Raw genomic sequence first — 24,199 nt, 5'->3', positions numbered from 1 at the left:
CAGAGGAATCACAGGAGCTTTGCCGGCCTTTAAGGAAGGTGTACGCGCTTTTGCTAATTGAGGAGAATGATAGGACTACTTATAGCATAGTTTTGCATAAGTATGAAGAACAAGGCCTTTCTAAATTATTTGTATAGTTATGTTTTAAAGTGGCTTTGGCTGTGCTGTGACCAATGTGATCTATTGTGATAGCCAATGTTAACTATAGCTCACTGCTAAGATTAATTCTTTTCATGAATCTTATTATATATTTTGCAGTGAGATGACGTACCTCAAGTGGTCATATTATTTGTAACAGATATTTCTAAATTAATAGATATGTCTAAAAGTTTTTGGTAAGAATAAATATGGTAAATTAAATAAGAAACATATACTTTAGTAGGTAATTAGCTAGCAAAATATCATCATTATTAGGAATTACTAATAACTTTAGTAGGAGCTATCAGCGGGCCTACCATGAACTCTTATTGCGATTCAATTGACAACCTAAAATGAACTGCTTAGCTATTTCGTACCACGACGTGATTAGAGCTATCTAATTTAGGTTAACGTCAAATCAACTGATTAAATCGCAATGATATCAATTGAATGTCAAAATTATATCAACTGAATCGCAAACTGATTTAGTTCGTTCATTCATTCGTACCATGAGGTGTTATTTCAACCTAAACTGGATAGCTTATTTGTCAAAGTGACTGATTCGAAAAAGTTGCTACTTCCTTAGAGAAAAGTGAATCGTGTTGTTAATAACTTTAAAAAAATAGTGAAAACATAGAAAAGAAAAAATTTATTGATTAAAGATGAGATAAGAATACTTTATCGGACTTTTTTGTAAAACAAAATACTGAAAATAAATACCAAAAATGAAAATACTAAAGACGAGGCAGTAAGGGCTATAGCCTGTTCGCAAGAACGAATTAAAAAAAGTACTCTGTGGTCCTGTCAAATCAAACATCAATGGAGGTGCGTTCATAACTCGATATTTTTACAAAAACACATATGCAAACATTTTATTTGTAATTCAAAGAAATATAATATTTATTTATATTACTATTATTTAATAAGTATAAAAAAGGGCTCAATGGTTTATAATTTGACGCAATTGCGCAATTTTATTTCGTTCATTCTTCATAAGCGATCCAAACGCCATTCAGTAAAAGGCACTTCATGGTACGAATTTTAGTGATTCAGTTTGGGTACCTAAACTGAACTGCATCGGATTCGCATCGCTTATTAAAAGTTGATGGTAGGCCCTCAGTTCTTTGTAAACGTGCTACCGACACTAATTTTATTACTCTTCCAAGTAATTTGTAAAACGCTCAACTTATTCTGCCAACATTACGCTGGCATTTTCAAAGTTACCGAGAAAGGATACATTTTTTACGGTAACTTCGCTGAATGCCGAAATTAAGTATTCAGAGGGCAACGCTAACTTTTCTGTAGCGTTCTGCTAACTCATCAATAACAAAGTTACCGATAGAAATTTGTTTAAATAAGAATTTAAATTGATTTATATAGTCTAGGAAATTATGTCAAAAGGGGGTTTTTTTATAACAAATTTTTATACCACCTACTAATAATTCACAAATAAGTTGACATCTAAATAATTAGGTACTGTAAAATTAAGAAGAAAACGAATAAAAAACTTAAAAAGAATCAAACTCTAAGCTGTTAAGAATAAAAGTAGTTTAAAAAAACTAAATAAATCACTTTGGTTGAAAAGATAATGGTTGAAAAATGAATGAAAATGAGCATCAATTCATGCCTTATCGACGATCGATGAAAAAATTATTTAAATTAACAAAAAGCTTATTTTGCAAATTGGACGTAATTCCAGAAAAACGTTCCAAACCTCAATCATGTCGAAATTGAGTTATGAACAGAAAACTGGTCACGTGATTCATATTAACTGACGGACAAAAAATGGCAGCTATTCTGTCACTCTTTAAATGACACCATGAGTTTGTAGCCCAACCCACATTTATTTATTTATTTATTGTTAACAAGAACGGCCTATAACCAATTACACTTATTAACACAGAATATAATATTGTTTACAAATAAAATTAAAAATAACTTTTTTTTTTTTTTTTTATGGAATAGGAGGACAAACGAGCGTACGGGTCACCTGGTGTTAAGTGATCACCGCCGCCCACACTCTCCTGCAACACCAGAGGAATCACAAGAGCGTTGCCGGCCTTTTAGGAAGGTGTACGCGCTTTTCTTGAAGGTACCCATGTCGTATCGTCCCGGAAACACCGCACACGGAAGCTCATTCCACAGCTTCGTGGTACGAGGAAGAAAGGTCCTTGAAAACCGCACTGTGGAGGACCGCCACACATCCAGATGGTGGGGATGAAATCCTAACTTGTGGCGTGTCGTGCGGTATTATACATAACATTCAATTAACAATAAAATTTAAACAATGTCAAAAGTAATAAGAAAATTTTAAATATACACAGATGTTGATACAACACACGAATCAAAGTGGTCTCAACCGTTGCCAATCGTCGTCTTAAAAAAATAACATAATGGATTAATCAAATAGAACAATTCTTAATAATAATAGCCGAAAAATAATATGAAAATGATAATAACAATAATAATTCCTATTTGTAACATGTTGTCAAAGTGTCTCACTGAACTGAACTCTGAACTTCAGGCAAACATTCAAGACTTCCTTCCATGCATCCGCAAACAAGTCAAAGTCAGAAAAGGCTTCCAGCAGCGCATTGAGGGCAGTGAGGGTGCGCGGACAGATTACACTAATATTTATTAAACTTTAATCACGAATTTCTTAAAATGTGCTGTTTGTGGCTTGGAAAGTTTTTCAGGAACTACGTCCAAAAATAAAAATAGAATAACTTTATCATTAATCAAAATCGCACCCCAATGAGTCGGTTACAATCTAATATACATACAGGTGAAGCTATTAAAAAGCGTGTAATAATTTACCAATAATGACACAATGTCTAATATTCGAACAGAAATTGGGCAGAGTAACGCCCTAACTCGTCAACGATTGCAACGGAAGGTTGCCGTATACCGTAGTGTGTCGACGCTAGGGAGACATCTTCACCCTGTCCACCTGTATATAATACAACAATATATTCTGAGAAATTAAAATAATTTAATTTATAATATATTATTAATCACCATTGCTGTATCAGTAGGTAAAAATAATTTAACTCAAAATAGTTAAATATTCATTATTACACAAATGATCAAAACTAGAACGCATTAAGACAATTGTTATTATGATAAACAGACATAAGCTCGTAATGCCTACTACTCGGCTAAATCGAGTTAGTAAGTCTTTTGTGGGGCGGGGTGATGGGCGATTTACAACAAGATACCAGAAAATGTTCAAAACAAAAGTACCAATAGGTACTAATAACGTCATTCAAAATTTTACTAAGTATAACTTAAATAACTTTCTTAATGATACCACAGATTGGGAATGGAGCGACAGCCCTCGGGCTATTAAATAAAAAGTTTAATAGTACAATATTACTTAGTAAACATATTTTTTTGATGAAAAAAAGCCCGCTGAGTTGGTTGCGCCCATTCTTCTCAGACCTGAGGCATTTATTTTGGAATGGGTGGTAGTTTTTTTTTACTTTCAATAAGTGATGTCACATTCTATTTTGAATAATAATATTTGAATTTGAATTTGATGATTTTAGAACTGCCGCACAGATTATTTTTGTATGAAAATAATAATCAGCGAATTCGAAGAAGTTGTGGAACAAGTTCTTGCGTTAGTTGTCACTTGTCAGTAACCTTGTAGGTACATAGTAATTATAACTGGACATAAAAGATTGACGGGATCTTTAGGTGTTACTTTTGTATCGAATTGTGTATCTTGGGATATTATTTTATATTGATGGCTGTACTTTTTAAAATGTTTTTTTCGACACAGATTTTGGGTCACAACAAAAATTTAATGAATAAATAAATATTTTATTCACTTAATCACAGCTAAATACGGAATCGTGGAAGGCAATACGGGAGATGGGACATTAAAAAAGCGGGGAACTGATAAGCGAGTGCACGAAAAGAAATAAGTGAAAAAAAGGCAAGAAAACATGAAAAGTTTAAAAAAATATATGGGTGAGCAAAACCAGTTAACAACTAGTATAAAGGCATTATTATCATTATGAATACCATCAATTTGAATGTTAAAACCAGTATAACGATAAATATTTGATGATTTACCAACAGCCAATAAGTCACGACATTTTGTTGGTCCATCAAAATCACGATTCAATGCTTTCTCTCGCTGTATTATTATTGTTGCGTCATTAAGTCGTGATCCATTCGGTTGTCGTGCTTCACCTTGACTAATGACATGAGCCAGCTCTATCGATGTGAGATATTTTCTGTCAGTCATTAATGATGGAGATTTGAAACTTCCAATTGTCTGGTAGGTGATTGAAAAGACAGTGTTCCAGCACTATCAGATAGATTCGTCAGAACGGAAGGAGACATTTAAAAATTGAGATGTGTGTCACGTACACTAACCTCTACAATTTACCACTGGACTGGCGGCTGTCAAAGTGCTTTTTTGTGCCTGTTTGCTATTCGCCATTTTGGCGCTGTTGGCCATGTAGGGAGAGTCTGCGGAACTAAACAAACATCAATAAGAAAACTATTTGCAAAAAAAATGTGTCCTTTATTTTGTTGATTCCTGAAGCAACGGAAAACGACCGAAATTAATTCAAAATGCAATTATACTAAGTACGCTTCTCTCACCGCCATTTGGATTATACGTCAAAAAGGCACAAAACTGGCAGGCAGACATATGGAGCAGCCTGTCCAGTGGTATTTATACAGGTCAGAGCGTGTCCACACGGCGCGTTGCGTTGCGTTGCGTCGTCGCAACGCAAATATTTTGACGCATAGCCGGCCACACGGGCGCTGCAGCGTTACTATGACGCAGTCAACGTTCCGTCGGCGCAGCGGCGACGCACAGTTGCGGCAAGTATTTTGAAAAAAATTCGCAGTCAGTCTATAGCAAATCATGGATCGGAAAAGACGTCTAGCATTGCTCCTATTACTACGTCACCGCCGAAATCGACGCAAGATCACAAGACGGTACTGGATCAGTCCTTTCATTTCATTAAGAAATCGTGATGGACAGTTTTTTTTTTAGAATATCGGGAGTTGCTATTAGACGAAAAGAAGTTTTATAATTTTTTTAGAATGAGTGTATCCAGCTTCGAATGTTTATTGAAGTCCTTAGAACCACACATACGAAAAAACTATACTAATATGAGGAATCCAGTGGAACCAGTAGAAATGCTGGGAATCACTTTAAGGTAACTATATAAATATATTTAAGTAATAAAAATATAACAGTTTTTTTGGTTTGTTTAATTAGTAATCAACTCACAAATAATCAGCAATTGTCATAATTTTAAATTTAGACATTATTTAAGAGAGTAATCAACTCACAAATAATCAGCAATTGTCATAATTTTAAATTTAGACATTATTTAAGAGAGATATCATCCAGTAATTACAAATTAGAAAAATCGTATTCAGTTTCTTCACTTGCTTGAGATGTTTCTGGAGATGTAATTGAATTATTAAAATCAGAAATGTATGTACTTTGAAAATTTGCTGTTTGATACCCATATGGTGGTTGGTGAGACGTTGATGGGCCACTCACATATGATGATGTTTGTCCATACCGCATTTCATCTATAATTTGTATAACTTTACTTTGGAAACGGAGAGTTTCTCGGTCGGAAAATTCTTGAATAGATGGCAATATAGCTCTGAAAAAGGACATATGGCGATTTTCCGGCTCCTTGAGAAGTTTTAGTCCTTCTCTTTCAAACTCATCCATTTGCATTGCCCTTTTGCGCGCGACTGGAACATAGCGCGGAGTGTTGTCTGTGGTAATGTCATCATTTGTAGACGTAGATTCATTGTTGATTTCTCTAGGCGAGTCTAAGCTAGATTCGGTGGCATTTTGTTCCACTTTTCTCAAAAAAAGGAGTTGATTGTATAAATGATACTTCTTCAGTTTCGTAGCGCCCGAGCCCGATTTTGATGCTTCTTTTAATTTTTTTTGAATATCTGAAGTAATTATCTTTTACACTTCTCCATTTTTTTATTAAATCATTACCTGCAAAACCAATAGTAAACATGATTTAATAATTTATACATAGTGAATTTCTCGATAAAATTTAATGACATATTCAGATATCGTTAACAAACACTATGTGACCGACTCTGGAATCGTGAAAATATAACAGCTGTTACATACAAAAAGCAATACCTACTGAATCAAAATGTATGCAACAGCTGCTATTTTTTTCGCGATTCTAGAATTAATTGGTTACATAGAGAAAGTTATTTGCTATCGATGTCTGAATATGTCAGTATTTTTTTTCGGGTATCTATCTATCTCATAAATGCATATTATAATAATTATTTTCTTTTCAGATACCTAGGAAGTGGAAATTCAATAACTGATTTACATTTCAAATTCAAACGGGGAAAATCTACTATTGCATATATAATACAAAGAGTTTGTCGTGCTATATGGACCAATCTTCTTCGAGACAACATCCCTGAACTGACAACTGAAAGTTTCCAAACAATAGCGAGGGGTTTTGATGTAAAGGCAAATTTTCCTCAATGTGTTGGTGCCATCGACGGCAAACATATCCGCGTGTGTAATCCTGCAAATAGTGGCTCACTTTTTTTTAATTATAAAGCCTTTTTTTCGATTGTGTTGCTAGCTATTGTGGATTCAAATTACAAATTCGTATTTGTCGACATCGGTGCATACGGAAAAGAATGCGATTCAACCATATTACAAAATTCTAAACTGTACGAGCTAATGATTAACAACAACTTACCACTACCTCAACCCCAGCCACTCTCTGGTAGCAATATACCAACCCCGTATGTATTTGTGGGTGACGAAGCTTTTGGACTGAGCAAACATATTATGCGTCCATATGGCGGTCAAAATCTCGACTTACAACAAAAGGTTTTCAATTACCGTCTAAGCAGAGCCAGAAGATATGTCGAATGCGCTTTTGGGATTATGGCTAACAAATGGCGCATTTTTCACAGACCGATAGACGTGTCCTATGACTTCGCTACTGACATTATAAAAGCATGTTGTGTATTACACAATTTTGTCGCTGATCGAGATGGTTTTAGACAAAGAGATAAATTTGCTATAAGTGTTGATGAATTTCTCCCAATACAACCCGTACATGAAGAACAGACAGCACCGAATGTCATAAGACAGCAATATGCGACCTATTTTATGACTAGAGGAACTCTGCCTTGGCAGCTAAATAAGGTATAATTGTATTATGAGGGTTTTCAAGATTTTCTTGCACCGCCAATTCCGCGATCAGTAAAAAAATAATATTTTATACCTACTCAGCGTAGTCTAGGTTAGTTTTGAGCTAAGTAATAAAATAGTACTCACGCTAATCTAAATTCCCTAAGTTTTAAAATTTTAGAGTGTCGAGATATTAATTTTGTACTGATCGCGGAATTGGCGGTGCAAGAAAATCTTGAAAGCCCTCTTAAATAAAAAAAAAAATAAATATCTGTACTGTGAACTCACCAACTTTATTTTTTCGTTCAGCTGTGAAATTCTCGTAATCAGGAAATAAAACTTTTGATATGTCTTCCCAGGCTTTTGTTTTTAAATTTTTATTTTTAAAATCTACGTTTGACTTGTCCCATATAATTTCCCTTTCCTGTATCAATGTAATCAAGTAATCTATGTCAATTTCTTCAATGGTATTCATTTTACCCTGCAAATAAAACTAATTACCCTGCAAATAAAACTAAATACAAAAACGTAAACGTAAAACGAAATGAGCTTCCGTGTATCCTCTCTGTCAACGCACAAGCAACTGAGCGCTGACGCTCCGACGTCGCACGAGTACACCCCCTCCCGCTTCGTCTCGGGGGCTGCTGTCCGTCATGTGTGCGTTGCGACGACGCAGCGCGCCGTGTGAACACCTTGGTTATTTGTATGTAAAACAACGCAGTGGTAGCGCTGCGTCGACGCAACGCTGACGCAACGCGCCGTGTGGACTGGCTCTCAGTGGTCACGTAAGTAAAGCGCAGATCTGGCTGTATTATTCAAAGACTTCTATGTGTACGACTAGACAAGCTCCGTGGCCTTAATCAATGATTGCTCACTCAATTGCACTGTTTTATAAGCCGTCAACATTTCATTTCAACAAACTAACACCGATTTTGTTTAAAGTGACCAATAAAACATTGTCATTATTATTACATCTGCGTTTTCAAGTTATATTCACCATGCCTGCTTCCCTCTCTGCCTGCCCGCGCGATTCAAATTTGCGACACAATTGTTTTTCCAAGCTTCTTGTAGTATACCTAGTCTTGAAATAAATACTGATACAAAAAAAACTTTTACAGTGTTTGTTTATTACATAAATATAAAACAATTTAAAATATAAAAAGCTTATTCGAAGTGGTCTCCATTGGCTGCAATACAGCCCTTTAAACGTTGAGGCCAGTTATCAAACTGCTTCAAAATTAAATAGGTAAGTACCTATCGCAACGATATTTTACAAAGAACAATATGACTATATAATATTTGAATGTTATCAGTTCTGCCAATTTCAAACTACTCGAAGCGATTTACTTGATAATGTTAATAATGTACGATGTTAATAATAATCTGTCTAAGTATTTGTTACTATATGATGGTATTATTGTTCTCACACAGGTTTTAAATAACAGGGTAAGATTTTTGTTTTATAATGATTGGGCGTGTTTTTATACAGACATAATATACCTATTCATTGGATTTAGTAGCAAATAAAATAATATATTATATTGTTGCACAGTGCAAGTATTGTTAGATATAAATAATAGGTAGGCTTTACTTTGGTAGTGGATTATGTATTTCGACAAATTGATTGATTAAACAAAGGTATTAGTTTCTTGGCTCTTTCTTAAGTCATCTTAGGTTCGCTGATGACATGCATTCGCATGACTTCGTAGTACTAGCAGGAACTCCATAAGACCTAGAAAGTATGATCAATAACTAGATAAAGAAAATTTTTAAATTGGATTAAAAATGAATTCAAATAAAACCAAACAAAAAACACACAAAGTAATGACCAAAAATGGTAATGGGTATTTAAAAACTGTTTTAAATACCCATTACTATTAGCGACAATGAAATTAAATACGTTATATGAGCAAACAAACATCATTTAAAAAAAATCCAACAAAGAAGAAGAAAAAATTTTGGTCTTTAAAAGAAATTCTTAAGGGAGATTTCAATTTGAAGCTGAACAAAACTGTAATTAACAGATGCTTATTACCTTCTCTTCTATATTGATGTCAAACATGGACTTTAACGAATAGAATAAAACAAAATATTAGAACGAGAGAGAAAGCAGTAGAAAGGAGCATATGAAAAATATGAACAATTCAAAAGATAAGAAATGTTCTCAAATAAATTCAAAATCACTTTATTCATGTAGGTCATGGAAATGACTCTTATGAATGTCAAAAAAAATATTTTTCTTACTGAATCTACCGCTACTTCGTAAAGGGTTGAGCTAATGAGAAGAAGTAGCAAGAAACTCATTGACACTCTTTTATATCAAGATTGACATTTCATCGATTTACGAATAATTTCAATTACAATATAATATGTAAAATGATGCAACAAACATACTCAAACGTCAAATAGTAAATGCCTTACACGAGTAAGTCAAAAAAGTAAATGTAAATTAATACAAAAGTTATTGAGTACAGAAGCTGCATCATCCACACACACCTTAAATAAATAAAGGTGAGCTTTTTATGAGCGATTATAAATAATATATATATATATATATAATATCCGGACGACCGAGCCTTGCTCGGATTTTTAAGAATGTACAAAACTTGAACAAAAAAAAACTAATAGGACTTCTGGATTCGAACCGGGGTCTTCTGCTTTCCGGATCACCCAATGTCCCATCTGAGCTATAATAGTCTTGTATATAGTAGCGAAATTAACCTTTGTATTCTAATGTTATTGTAGCTGTTTCTCATTCAAACATGGATAAAACCATTTTTTTTAAATTGAAACCTAACTAGATCGATTTATCACCCCCGAAATCCCCTACATACTTAATTTTATGAAAATCGTTGGAGCCGTTTCCGAGATTCAGATTATATATATATATATATATACAAGAATTGCTCGTTTAAAGATATAAGATATATATATATATATATATATATATATAATAACTTTTAAGAATCTTAAACCGAGTCTCCGGTAACAGGATCATCCTGCCACCACAGGCAGCGACCGTTCACGAGCATGACGCATGAGCCAGCCATGGCCTCAACCATATTTTAGGGAAGGGGACGACCCGTTCTATGTCGCCGCCACAAGCAGTGACATTTAAGCGAGCATGACGAAACTTGTTATGAGATCTCAAGCAAACAACAATAAAATAATGCATATTTACATATCATGCAAAACTCACCAAATACCTCTACTTACAATTTGACAAGTCTGCTTAAACTTGTAATAAATATTATAAATTAATACTATATTTTTACTTACAGTAATCAAAAGCTCAATCCTTAAGGGTAATCAAATCAAAATCACCTTATTCATGCAGGTCAAGGAAATGACTTTTCCTTTTATATTCCTACCGCCTTCGAGGGTTGAGCTTTAATAAGAAGAAGTTGCATAAACTCATTGTGACAATCACTCATTCACAAATCATTTCAGTTACAATATATGTAAAGTGACGCAGCAATAATACTCAAACTACAAATACTAAAAAAAAAGAAAAGTAAATTAATACGTAAAAACAAGAGTTATTGAGTACAGTCATGGCCGACTACTACTGTATCAACAATAATAGTAGGCCATGGTACAGTAGATGCTTCAATCCACACACACCGTAAATAAATAAAGGTACTTAGCGAGCATTTTATTAGCAATTATAAGAAAAATAATTTTTAATTAAAAACCATGAAGCAGAGTTCCTGGCTACAGGATCATCCTGCCATCGCAAGTAGCGCCCGTTCACGAGCATGAAGCATGGACCATCATACAAAGAAAAAAAAAAGATGCACTGACCCACGCATTGAAACTAAAATGGCAATGGGCCGGTCATATATCACTACTCACAGACAAGAGATAGACGATACAGACAACGAAATGGAAAGGGCTGGTGGGCATTAGAGAAGTTGGAAGACCGTGTAAGAGGTAGGCTGATGATGTGATTTAATACACTGGAAATAACTGGCCAATATTGGGCAAGGACCGTATAGTGTGGAAGAAAATGGAGAAGGCCTTCATTCAAAGAGGGGCCCATCTACTAATTATAACATTAATTATTAAGAAATAGATAAAAACTTACTAACATAAAACTTTTTCTCTTTTTTAATTCTTATAATATTAGGGTTAAGTTAAGTTTACTAACAATAATTATAAGTTTTTTTAATTATTAAATTTAGTTTAATTTAATTATGTAATTTAGTATTTTCATTTCATAATAGGTATAGAGAAACACGATACATACAGTGTTAATTATAACAGTTTAAAAAAAGTAATGAAATAGATCAATTAAAATTGAAATTAGGTACTTATTTATTCGATTTCTTTAGATATTATTTGACAATATCATTGTAAAATGTCAACATACAAATCAACTTCCGTTTGTATTTGCGTGTGCGTTTTCAATCAGTTTTTTGATGTTATTACTATTTTACCGACGCCGTAGCTTTTATAAAGGACACATACGATTTTCCAAAGGCAACGGTCTGAATATGGATCTTGGATGGACCCCAGCACGGACTTGGACTCGACTTCTTGTAATTATTATGATCTCGGCTTTCAACCTGGACGGAGTACTTCAAATTCCTGAACGCTGTACTTATCGTGTATGATCCCGATGATGTAAACGATAAGAAAAATGTATTTGCAATTCTATGAAAACCAGTGATATTATGAAGAATAAAAATATTTTTTTCTTAATGCTCATTTATAGTTCATATTTAATCGACAATTCATTATTTCCGAAGGAGTGGAAGCGAGGACTAGAAGTACCACTTTTTAAATCAAATTCAAATTCAAATATTGTTATTCAAAATAGGATTTATAATCACTTATTGAACGTCAAAATCTACCACCCATTCAAAAGAGACTGCCTCAGACCTGAGAAGAATGGGCGCAAGAAACTCAGCGGGCTTTTTTTTTTATATAAAATATGGATTACAATGTAATATCGTACAATAAACATTTATAATTAAAGAGCCTGAAGGTGTTCGCTTTAATCCCAGTCCGTGGTGTCATTAAGAAAATCGTTTATGCTATAATAACCTTTTCCACATAAACGTTTTTGTACAATTCTTTTAAATTTCGTAACACATTTGTTTTGTACATTTTCTAGGATCATATTGTAGAAGCATATACATCGCCCAGCAAAAGACTTACTAGCTCGACCCAACCGAGTAGTAGGCATAACAAGTTTATGTTTGTTCCTCGTGTAAACATTATGAATGTCACAGTTTCTAGAAAATTCCTCAATGTGCTTATGAACATACAAAACATTATCAAAAATGTATTGAGAAGCAACAGTCAAAATGTTTATTTTAAATTTTTCTCTTAATGATTCTTTAGGACCTAGGTTATAAATCGCGCGAATAGCCCTCTTCTGCAGCACAAAGATAGTATTAATATCGGCCACAGTGCCCCATAACAATATACCATAGGACATAATACTATGAAAATAACTAAAGTATACTAATCTCGCCGTATCTATGTCAGTTAACCGTCTGATTTTCTTAACCGCATATGCTGCAGAACTAAGCCTATTCGCCAATCCTTCAATATGGGGGCCCCACTGCAATTTGGAATCAAGAGTAATGCCAAGAAATATAGCAGATTCCACTGGTTTTACCACCTCTCCAATTAATAAAATATTCGCATCTACATTTTTGACATTTGGATATATACATAGACATAATTTACAGGGTAACAATTAATGTCATATTAATAATTGTAGGCCTATCACTGTCTTGTCTACTCCTGCCAAAATATTTGAATTATTATTTATCCACACATTTCGTGGCAAACTAAAATCTAGTTACGGAATAACGATATGGTTTCGTAAAAAAATCGATGCACTCTTACAAATTTGTTAAATTTTACTGGATCAATAATTATGGATAAAATAAGCAATGGCAATGAGGTTGACGTAATTTATATTGATTTTAGTAAGGCATTTGAGAAAGTTGATCACAGCATATTACTAAAAAAGCCTAAAAATATATACACCATTCCGAAACAAACTTTAGCGTGGTTAAAATCTTACTTAGCACATTCAATACTGGTTGTCAAACTCAGTGGATATCCTTCCAATGAATTTTAGCAACTTTCTGGCGTCTCCCGAGGCTCACATAAATGTGCCTAAAGGCCCGTTACTATTCACAATTTTCACTAACGATATCTCCAAGAATATTATTGAATCTAGTTATGAATTATATGCTGATGATTTAAAAAATTATCGAAGAGTGAATTGCACTCTTGATTAAACTAAGCTACGAAATGATATCAATGGATTGTCACTTTGGTGCGCGACAAACCTTATGCAGCTTAACAAAAATAAATGCAATTTAAGAATATCCAGAAAACATATAAAGTTTAAGTTTGTTTTAGTCCAAGCCACGTCGATAATATTGCACAAAAAATTCATAAATGCTTGGTTTTATTTTTCGATATACTCGAGACTTAAAATCCAATGAGTCGCTAAAACAACTGTTTAATTTTTTTAGTGGGACCTATCCTTGAGTATTATTCTGTAATTTGGTGTCCATAACATAAAAAAAAACCTGGGCATTCAACAAAAGAAATAGAACAAAAAATAGAAAAGACACAAAAAGCAATGGAGAGAAGCATATTGCGGATCAGAAAACTACAAAAAGTACGTAGTGAGGACATTAGAAAGAAAACCAAGCTTACCGATGCACTAAGACACGCGCTAACATTGGAATGGCAATGAGCTGGCCACATTGCACGCTTCACAGATAGAAGGTGGACAATAGAGACCACCAAATGGAAAGGACCACCAGGTAAAAGTTGCACTGGTAGACCAAAGCAGAGATGGGCAGATGACATCGTGCAGTCGGTGGGGAGAAACTGGATCAGGCCAAGGATAGCGAAAAATGGAAAAAGTTGGGGGAGGCCTATACCCAAAATGGGGTCCATAACCAAAGTTATATAGAATAAATAATTAAACTGGTCACTCTAAATAAAATTAACACTAGATTTTAAGAACTTTAAATCACTAACATTTGTTTGTATATTATGGGTTATGGAATAAATGGCTAATTATTATTATTATTAACATAAAAAAAAAACTCGAATAGAATCAGTGCAGAAAAAAATCATGTCTAGACTTAGTTATATCGATAAAACTCATCATAATATTCATAATTACCATAAAAGGCTAAATAAACTTGAAATTGAATCCCTTGAAATTCGTAGAAAATAGAAAGGCAGCACTTGATTTTTCTTTACAAACTAACAAACAACATTACAGACTGTCCAGATGTTCTTCAAAATATTGGCATTTGTATACCAATATTTATTAAATTTTATAGAAATAACTGCGGCTTAAACTCTACTATTCAACTCATACGTATAAGCCATACTAAAATATATAAGTAATAAGATCATAATATTGATGTCTTTTAAAATTTTAACTTTTATAAATAACAAGTGTCCTGTTCTTATCATTAAAAAGCTTTAATATTGTAGATTAGTAAGTACTTAAGTAATAAGTAGTTAAGTCATTAGTTTTTTTAGGTTAGTAACGTTGTGCATACCTTTAATTTAAATATGTAAACAGACACACTAATAATTAATGTTTATCTTATTCGTACATGTTAAGTTATGCATCTAGTTAGTAAGCCTTAATCTATATATATAAAAATGAATTGCTGTTCGTTAGTCTCGTTCAAAGAGTATAATAATATATAGGTCTCGCTAAAACTCGAGCCCTATATATTATTTGTCCAGGTACTTGTTATTTATCCAGTACCATTTGTCATAGAAACAAGTCCAGGGAACGTTTAAAAGGTGAATAAATATGAAAATAGATTGAAATAAATACAATAATTTTGATTTTCCTTTGATGTGTCCCCCGTCATTCAAAAATCAAATTGAAAGAATAGCTTAAAATAAATAACTAATTAGAATCTTTATATCTTTCTTACTTTCTCAGGAGGTAAAAAACAAACTTAATTTTAGCTACATACCATTTGTATGACAATACAAACTACAAATTTTGCTGGGTCAGCTAGTACATATATAAATAAATGAATACACAATCCTGCCATCTTGCGGAGAAGCGCTTGTTAACAAAAAAACATTCAGATTTAAACGCCATCTAGGATCTATCGGAGTCATTGCATACTTGCCCTGCCAATCAAAAACTGTATTTTGTCAAAATTAGTGAAAAATATATATTGAAGAATTTAAATAATTTATTGCTAATTTTATGTTTAAGTAGGTATAATATCTAAGGTATCGATTTTTTTTATTTGATTGTAAAACATTATCTCTTTTTTTTTTTTGATAGGGATGCAAGTCTATAGGCCTTCATCATCAAATAAAGCGCAAGTGTTGCTAGTTGCTGCGCTAGTGTAAATTACATTAAATTACTATTTCCTACCATTACAAAATACATCAGAATCACAATATCTACCTATCCTACTGAGCAAGTTCACGACAACATTGAACAAAGTGTAAATTATTGTTTGTGTAGTGCATAATAAAATGACCAAAATAGTGGTTTTTGAGACTTAATGTGTATAAAGTGGACCGTAACGAAAAAATCGTGAAAAGCGATGTGATACTTTCCTTGGCAGTGTTCTAAGATTGTGTTCATATCGTCCAAGTTTTTTAGTGTCAATTTGGTGATAATATAGTCCGAAATGTCTACAAAATCAGTGAATCAAAAAAGAAGGTGAGTGAAAATTACCAGCAATATAATCAGTCTAATTTGTCCTAAATTGTTGTGTGTATAACCTTAGATTTTTGTATGACGGAAAACCAAGTGCTAACTTTCTCTTTACAATTGTATACATGATTATGTATCACACTGATATTGTTTTAAATAAGTGTTAATCAGTTTTAATACATGAAATTAAATCATATAATTTCATAATGCTTTCAATATTTAAATTTATGGTGTATAGTAGGTCTCGCGCAAAACACCAGATAACACGAAGCAAAACATTCTTTATCACGGGGAATAAACTTATACAAGTCCTCAGCTTCCTGGTGTGATAAACATTATATTGATGTTATGAATATATCTAAATAACCCTTTGCTAACTTTTATGTCATGAATTAATCTAAATAACCCTTTGCCAGTAATTTTATATCCTGCTTTGAAGGTTTTCATGATTCTATTTTTATCACTCGGGTTAGGCTCCTATAGTTAGTTATATGTAGTAGTGATCTTTCTACCACAGTACATCCTATCTCCTATATGAAGTCTTTATCCTCTTATATCTTTTAACTGGTAATATAACATTTTTAATTCTTCATTTTTAATTATTATAGTTAATGTATATTTAAATGCTTATGTGATAAATATTAAGGTACATGAATAAGTTAAAGTAAATACCTAAAACTTCCATAAACTCAAATCTTCAGAAATTTTCATATATGCTGTTATATAATGTTACTTTATCAGTGTATGTGAATTTGTTTTAAACTTGCATTAACTAAATAATACTGTCTCGTTGTATATTAAGAAATGTGTTTATGATAAGATTATTATTACCAATTTAATTATCTGTCTCATTATGCATCAGTAAGCAATGTTATTACTGTCAGAGTACACTTGGACTCTACTCCTATAGAGAAACCACATGATCTAAATACAATTGAATGACTATGGACTCGTGAACTATCTAAATATGATCCATTGATGTGTAAAGGTAGCATTTTTTTGGTTATGAAAGGAACAAATTTGTTTAGAGTGGCCATCATGATATATTGGTTCCAGTGAGACAGCACTACACCATACATACAGTTAGCCAGATTTTGAAGTAAATATTTGACATGCAGATGTTGTGACGCACCTAATTTTTAGTTAGAGAGGTAATTAACCTTTCCGTTCGGGGAAACTGATCCTGTGGTTTGACTCAGATCGGTGCATGTGCAGAGTTCTGTCAATGAGTATTATTTTCTGTGTATTAATAGATTGCTTACAATTAGGATGATATGAATGAATGTATTTGAATGCTATTGATAGAAGCTATAAGACCATCTTATAAACAAAATAAGGGTCAGAACTTGGTGAGGGAGACTGGGGCCCTATGGCACTTTCAGTTTTGGTGTATCTGAAAAATCTAATGCCCTGGAGCATTTGTCGATTTCCGAAGTTTAAAAGACTAGCTAGCTATGTTACCACGCATGCTTATGCTACCATGCATATGAGTTTATAAACAATGGTAAATTATGTGGAGAGTATTATCCTCATATATATAACAGGTAATTTGGTAAATGCCATAATATACAGTGTTAAGTAATGTTATTTGTATCAAATGAATTATTCAATATGTAAGGTATTTCTTGTGGTTTAAATTGATTTATTTAAGTGGACTCACCAGCTTTGATGGCACTAAGTAATGACAAATTATTTGGGTATATTTTGAGGTATAAAAGTTAATTTTGTGGGGCAAGAAATAATTGGTCACTCTTGCCTTATTTGCCTTAAGTTCAGTGTCTGAAACCTAACCATGTGACTTTTGTCATTGTTTAAGGTTGTTGCACTTAAATCTTTACATCTATAGTGCCCCTCTCAAGTTTAAGATGCTTTAAGTTAATCTTCTCTATCTTTATCCCCTTTAGGTGGAGCAGAAATCATTCACTACTAGAGATTCAAAGTATTAGTAATAAAAGCGAAGTAAAGTTAATAATTTTGTCTGTATCTTACCACTGTCACTACATAATTATATGACAGGGAGAAGTAATTATAAACTTGGAATTACTTTACATCATGTTTCTTAATAAGACAGTGAAGGTTTGTGTGTAACTAAACCACATTTTTGAGACTTGTCTACTGCGGAAGACACAAGATCCTGTGGAGATTCCTGATTGTCATTTTTATTATGCAATAAGATTTCTAGCCTCAGTACTATTGTGCAAGCAATAGCCCCACTCAAGTAGGGTAGGTCCCTCATGTTTTTCTATTATAGGTATAGAAGCATAAATAAAAAATAATGAATTATTGAGACTCCTTTTTATATAAGAGGGGGCAAAATTGCTACCTGCTAGCCTTGTTGAACACATCTAGTTCTAAGAAGCCAATTAGGCCTCTAAAAGCGCGATAACAAATGACACTACCTCACGGAACTCAATATTTTGTGTGTTTTAAGTTAGAGCAAGAACCATAGACAAAAAACTCGATTCTGAGATCATTATTTGCAAAATTTCTAGTGAAAAAAGACAGCACAGATAGAAGCGTTTCTGTCATACAGAAAAATGAAACCACTAAATGCCTTATATATCATTCAACTGCGAGTTTAGGGTATTCCCGAACCATCTTGGGACCTTCATGCATGGTATTGTAGATCTCTATGAGCTGCTGTTTTTTCAATCTCTATTTCACGAGAGTGACTTGCGAAATTAAAATAGGGCCACAACTGGACTACATCACCACATAATCAAAATATTGTAGTTCATACTTGTACAAGGTCTGCAGCTATTTTCTACACATTTTGCTGACATAGTTTAGATCATTTATACGTCTAGATAGACCATGACAGCTGTGAAAACGTCGAAAAAAATAGACTTTAGAACTAACCACTATTCACGCACACTAACACAAAGTCATAGAAATCGCGAGTGTAAGACGTAGTTTGTTACGCTCACTAAATTAATATTCCTGCCTGTTTTTATCGGTTGTCTTACAGCAAGAGACTCTATCTAGACGTATAAATTATTCTAAGGTTTGAACCTATATATAGCTATATAGAGCTATAATGTGCTGTTTCAGATTACGTCGCATTTTAACATAAGTGCCTATCACGCAAGTTTATATTTACCATAATAGCAGATTGGTGTGATTTTGGTGTTCGCACAGCATTCTGTCAATGCATATTATTTTACGTGTATTAATAGAGTGTGTATAATTAGGAGGATTTGAGTGAATGTATCTGAAAGCTATTGAAACAAGCTATAAGACATGCAAAATAAACCAACTTATAAACAAAATAAAGGTCAGAACTTGGTGAAGGAATAGTGTGCCATATGGCACTCTCAATTTTGCTGTATCTTAAAAATCTAGTGCCCTGGGGCAGTGCCTATCACGCAAGTTTATATTTACCATAATATTATTAAATGGATCTTATGCCCCAATAGTTTAAGTTCATTTCAAATGATAAGTACTAAAGCTCATATGAAAAGAGTGATTAAACATTAAGATAGTGGGCTCTCTTTGCGTGAACCTACAAGCTACTGATAAAAGTATTATCAGTTAAACAGTTACGTTTATAATGTGAGCTCGTTTCGATTTAATGTCACATGATGCAATAACCTGTTTGCCATCGAATTTGGTGCTTCCAGGGACAAAACTTGTATTTTAACAGTCAAATTACATTCGGTGTCATACAACATGCATACATAGCATGGGAGTTTTTATCAGACAATTGGCGTTTAGTGTGCTTTGAATTATAAATTATATTTCGATGGTAGTTTATGTTATGGCACATAGTTCGACGGACAGATGGCCGTTGGGGCAGTAAAGCCCTCGAATGGCGACCACGTACCGGAAGACGCAGTGTTGGTAGGCCCCCACAATATGGACAATCTGGTCAAGATCGCAGGAATAGGTTGGATGAGGGCAGCGCAGGACCGATCGTCATGGCGATCTTTGTGCGAGGCCTATGTCCAACAGTGGACGTCTTCCAGCTGAAATGATGATGATGAAGTTGGAGCATGCACCATAGATAAAAACCTCGATTCTGAGATCATTATTTTGCAAAATTTCTAGGGAAACAAGACAGCACAGATAGAAGCGCTTTCTACCATACAGAAACATGAAACCACTAAATGCCTCGAATAGCATTCAACTGCGAGTTTTAGGTATTCCGGAATCAACTTGGGGACCGTATTGCACGGTAATGTAGATATCTCCATGATCTACTGTTTTTTAAATCTCTATTTCGCGAGAGTGATGATGAGAGATGGCCGTTGGGGCAGACCTCGAATGGCGACCACGTACCGGAAGACGCAGTGTTGGTAGGCCCCCACAAGATGGACCGACGATCTGGTCAAGATCGCCGGAATACGATGAATAAGCACAGGACCGATCGTCTTGGAAATCTTGGGGGAGGCCTTTGTCCAACCGTGGACGTGTTCCGGCTGATGATGATGGTACTTTATAGACTGGAGCATAATTAAATCAGAAATTGTGTTCCAACACAAGCTTAAATAAAATTTGGAAATTATTAACGACTGTATAATGAGTTCTCCAGGCATATTAGAAAATGCAACTTGAAATAAACATTTAAATCAATAATAAAAAATGTATATTAATTATTAAGATAAACATTTTCATATTCTTCCGCAACCTCTCTTAGCCCGAAATCTATACACGACTTTGTTCAGTCTTTACTTACGTAAAACTGAGTGTAATAAAACGCGAACTTGACTTTTGTATTGGGCTATCTCAGCTCAACATAATTTAAGCTGTCAAATGACTATAAAAACGCAAGATTATGCTAAGTTCACTCTTAGCTAGGTTTCGTAAGGTTTTTCGTAAGTAAATTCTGAGCATAGTCTAAGTACGCTCTATAGATCTCAGCATTAGGTTTGTGTCGTCATAATATTGTAAGTCATTTCAATGTTTTTTTGTTGGACCGCCATAATATCCATAATTCTTTATCAAATTTAATTATTACAACCAATGACGTTCTATAACATATAGACATATCACGTCGTATAAAAACAAAGCCGAAATATGGAACATGCCACAAATATTATGCTTCGACTGATATATCTGTACATTGCCGCATTTACTTCAGTTGCTTAAAATATTCATGGCGGAAAAGCAGCAATGTAAATAAAACATTTAATCAGTTCAGTACCAGTGGGAGGCTCTAGATTATGGGTACCACAACGGCGCCTATTTGTGCCGTTAAGCAGTTCTGTATAAGCATTATTGTGTTTCGATCGGAAGGTCGCCGTAGCTAGAGACATTACTGGGCAAAAGAGACTTAATATCTTATGTCTCAAGGAGACAAGCGCAGTTGTAATCAGAATTTTTGGGTTTCTCAAGAATCCTGAGCGGCACTGCATTGTAATTCTTGTCCATCTCTGGGCTTGGTATCTTTTGAAAGTTACATATTCGAATAGGCCTAAATCCTGTCCTCTCTGTTAAAAGATACCGGGCAGAAATATACATACTATTATATTTAAATATAATATATTATGTAAGCATAAACATGTGATGCTTTCTCCTCGTATAAGTCGAGTTATTGAACTTATGTATGTAGGGTTGCCAACCACAGTCTAGAAAATTTATTGAAGTAGGCGTTACTTTGCGGAAATTCATAATTATACAAATTATTTAAGTTTTCTTTAGTGTTAATTCCGCCAATATTTGTTTTTAATCAATTCGACACGTGTTTCGCCTCTAGACGAGGCATCCTCAGGACGTGTGTATACGTGTTGTCTCGCCAGATTTTGGCGAGACAACACGTATAAAAGTATCGTGTCTGTTACCTAACTCCACCGAAACCGATTTGTATGAAATTTTGTGTGCACTTCGGGTAGGTCTGAGAATCGGCCAACATCTATTTTTCATATCCCAAAAATTTTATTCCATTTTTTATTAATTTGTATGGCAATAAGACGTTTGCCGGTTCAACGAGATTTTTTACAAATCTCCACAATTTAATTACCCTCTCTGATAACCTACTCTACGTGTTCTAGATAAAATTGACAACCCTTAATGTAAATGCAGGTTACACGTTTGAAATATAAGTATCGTAAGCGAAATAGAAATACATAGAACACTCTCGTCGCGTGTAAAAATGTTAGGCATACAATGACGTATCAGATCATTTTGGTAGAATTTACGATAACCAGGTCATATTTAGTCTATGCAATATTGATTTGGATGACTGCTACATTAACACTAGCGATTGTGACGTGATGTGAGATTTCTGGTTTCAGAAACTTAAATTGTTAAAGAATTCCACCTTCGCACGACACGCCACAATTTAGGATATCATCCCCACCATCTGGATGTGTGGCGGTCCTCCACAGTGCGGTTTTCAAGGAGCTTTCTTCCACGTACTACAAAGCTGTGGAATGAACTTCCTTGTGCGGTGTTTCCGGGACGATACGACATGGGTACCTTCAAAAAAAGCGCGTACACCTTCCTTAAAGGCCGGCAACGCTCCTGTGATTCCTGTGGTGTTGCAATATATTGTGGGCGGCGGTGATCACTTAAAAACAGGTGATCCGTGCGCTCGTTTGTCCTACTATTCCATAAAAAAAAGTCAATTTTTGCACAACATTTAACATGTCCTTTTTAAGCACATTACATACACAGATATCATATTACTATAATTTATATCCTAATAGTCCTAACTAGCCACCCCCCGCTCCGGCTTCGCACGGTTATCAAATATATAGCCTATGTCATTCACTGAAAAAAAAAAAATGATTAAAATCGATCCAATAGTTTTGATTTATTCATTACTGCCCGTGGCCCGCACGCGTTATTTTTAGAGTAAATCAATTCTTCTTTCTCTAAATGAAGATTTCCAATTTTTTAATCTGTAATATCATTAAATATTCATTTAAATCATATGCTGTAAAGGGCCATATAGATCTATATTAAATCAACAATGTATTTAAGGTATTTAATTAGACAAGGATTATTGCTGTATTGGTTGAAATCGCTTCGATAATTAGCCATTATTTGTCGTAAGAAGTAAATCACAAAATAATGTTATTGTGGGATATCCATAAGAGGTAGACATATACCATAGCGGAGTTTTCTGTACATTATTTTGATAAATCACGTAGGGTTCAGCCTGCGTTTGCAATGTAAGAGGAAAAAATTTAATTATTTACGACATCACATTAGATACCTCAAAAATAACAGTATTTAATGGATGTTATTATACATATAAACCTTCCTCTTCAATCACTCTTATCTATTAAAAAAACTGTATCAAAATCCGTTGCGTAGTTTTAAAGATTTAAGCATACATAGGGATATGGGGACAGAGAAAGCGACTTTGTTCTATACTATGTAGTGATGTATAAAAATAGCAATTTTTTGCATGATCCAAATAAGCATTAGTAATATTTACAAAGACGGAAAAACTTAGACGGAAGACGTAGTGTTGGTAGGCCCCTCACAAGATGGACCGACGATCTGGTTAAGATCGCCGGAATACGTTGATTGAGAGCAGCGCAGGACCGATTTTTGGGGGAGGCCTTCGTCCAGTGGACAGTGGACGTCTTCCGGCTGAAATGATGATGATGAATATTTACAAACGAGCACACCAGGAGCACGTATACTAGTCAATGACTCTGACGTTGTTTAACTGCAACGAGTTGTGAATTCTACGAACGCTTACAGTAACAGTATTTGAAAAGGTCTTATTATAACTATAGTTTTATAAGCTACGGTGGCCATCAAATAGTAACACAAAGTGTCGCTAAAAGACATCCAACTGAAATGTAATAAATCTCAGATAGTTACGAAAGAAACACCAGGAAATGAGGTCACACCAGATTTGGCTGCTTCAACGTAACTGCCGATAAATAGTGTATCGGAATTTTCCTACTCTAGCAAAATAACAACGATGATTATGTATTTATTAGGTCGTGAGCTGGGTAATGAATATTAATTGTTCGATTCTAGCAAATTACTGTTTACTGGAGCTGTTTGAAGGGCTGTGATTGATTGGCGACCTCGCAAGTTCTAATGCTATTGATGATAATAACTATAATAATATTGACACACTCTTCCACAAATCATCTTGCCCCAAACTAGGCATAGCCTGGGCGAAGACAACGATATATTTAAATATACGTTACATTATATAAGTTACTTTGGGCATTTTATTTATTCTTTTTAGTATATACTTTTCAAATAATACACAATATACAAAC

At 34.1% G+C, this 24,199-nt stretch overlaps 2 protein-coding genes across 2 annotated transcripts in view; both read left to right on the top strand.

Annotated features, from left to right (window-relative positions):
- Nucleotides 1-4,961: 4,961 nt before the first annotated feature.
- On the top strand, nt 4,962-7,667 carry LOC126970262 (uncharacterized). Its single transcript, XM_050816091.1, has 3 exons — nt 4,962-4,980; nt 5,205-5,321; nt 6,457-7,667. The coding sequence occupies exons 2-3, from the start codon at nt 5,206-5,208 to the stop codon at nt 7,334-7,336; spliced, it is 996 nt and encodes a 331-aa protein (XP_050672048.1). The 5' UTR covers nt 4,962-4,980; nt 5,205; the 3' UTR covers nt 7,337-7,667.
- An 8,079-nt stretch (nt 7,668-15,746) lies between these two features.
- LOC126970235 (hypoxia-inducible factor 1-alpha-like) overlaps nt 15,747-24,199 on the top strand; it is a 135,890-nt gene continuing 127,437 nt past the window's right edge. Inside the window, exon 1 of the mRNA XM_050816036.1 lies at nt 15,747-16,013. Coding sequence (XP_050671993.1) covers nt 15,982-16,013 — 32 coding nt within the window. The 5' untranslated portion in view covers nt 15,747-15,981. The remainder of the gene's footprint in view (nt 16,014-24,199) is intronic.

Source organism: Leptidea sinapis, chromosome 20 (genome assembly GCF_905404315.1).
Source record: "Leptidea sinapis chromosome 20, ilLepSina1.1, whole genome shotgun sequence".
In the NCBI taxonomy this organism is placed as follows: domain Eukaryota; kingdom Metazoa; phylum Arthropoda; class Insecta; order Lepidoptera; family Pieridae; genus Leptidea; species Leptidea sinapis.
The sequence above is the reverse complement of the archived record's forward strand: the minus strand, read 5'-3'. Positions and strand labels throughout refer to the sequence as shown.

Excerpts from the sequence above, each read along its gene's own strand:
- LOC126970262 (XM_050816091.1), top strand. The coding sequence starts at position 5,206 with ATGAGTGTATCCAGCTTCGAATGTTTATTGAAGTCCTTAGAACCACAC. Across the intron at positions 5,322-6,456 it reads ATGCTGGGAATCACTTTAAG|ATACCTAGGAAGTGGAAATT; the intron begins GTAACTATATAA and ends TTTTCTTTTCAG.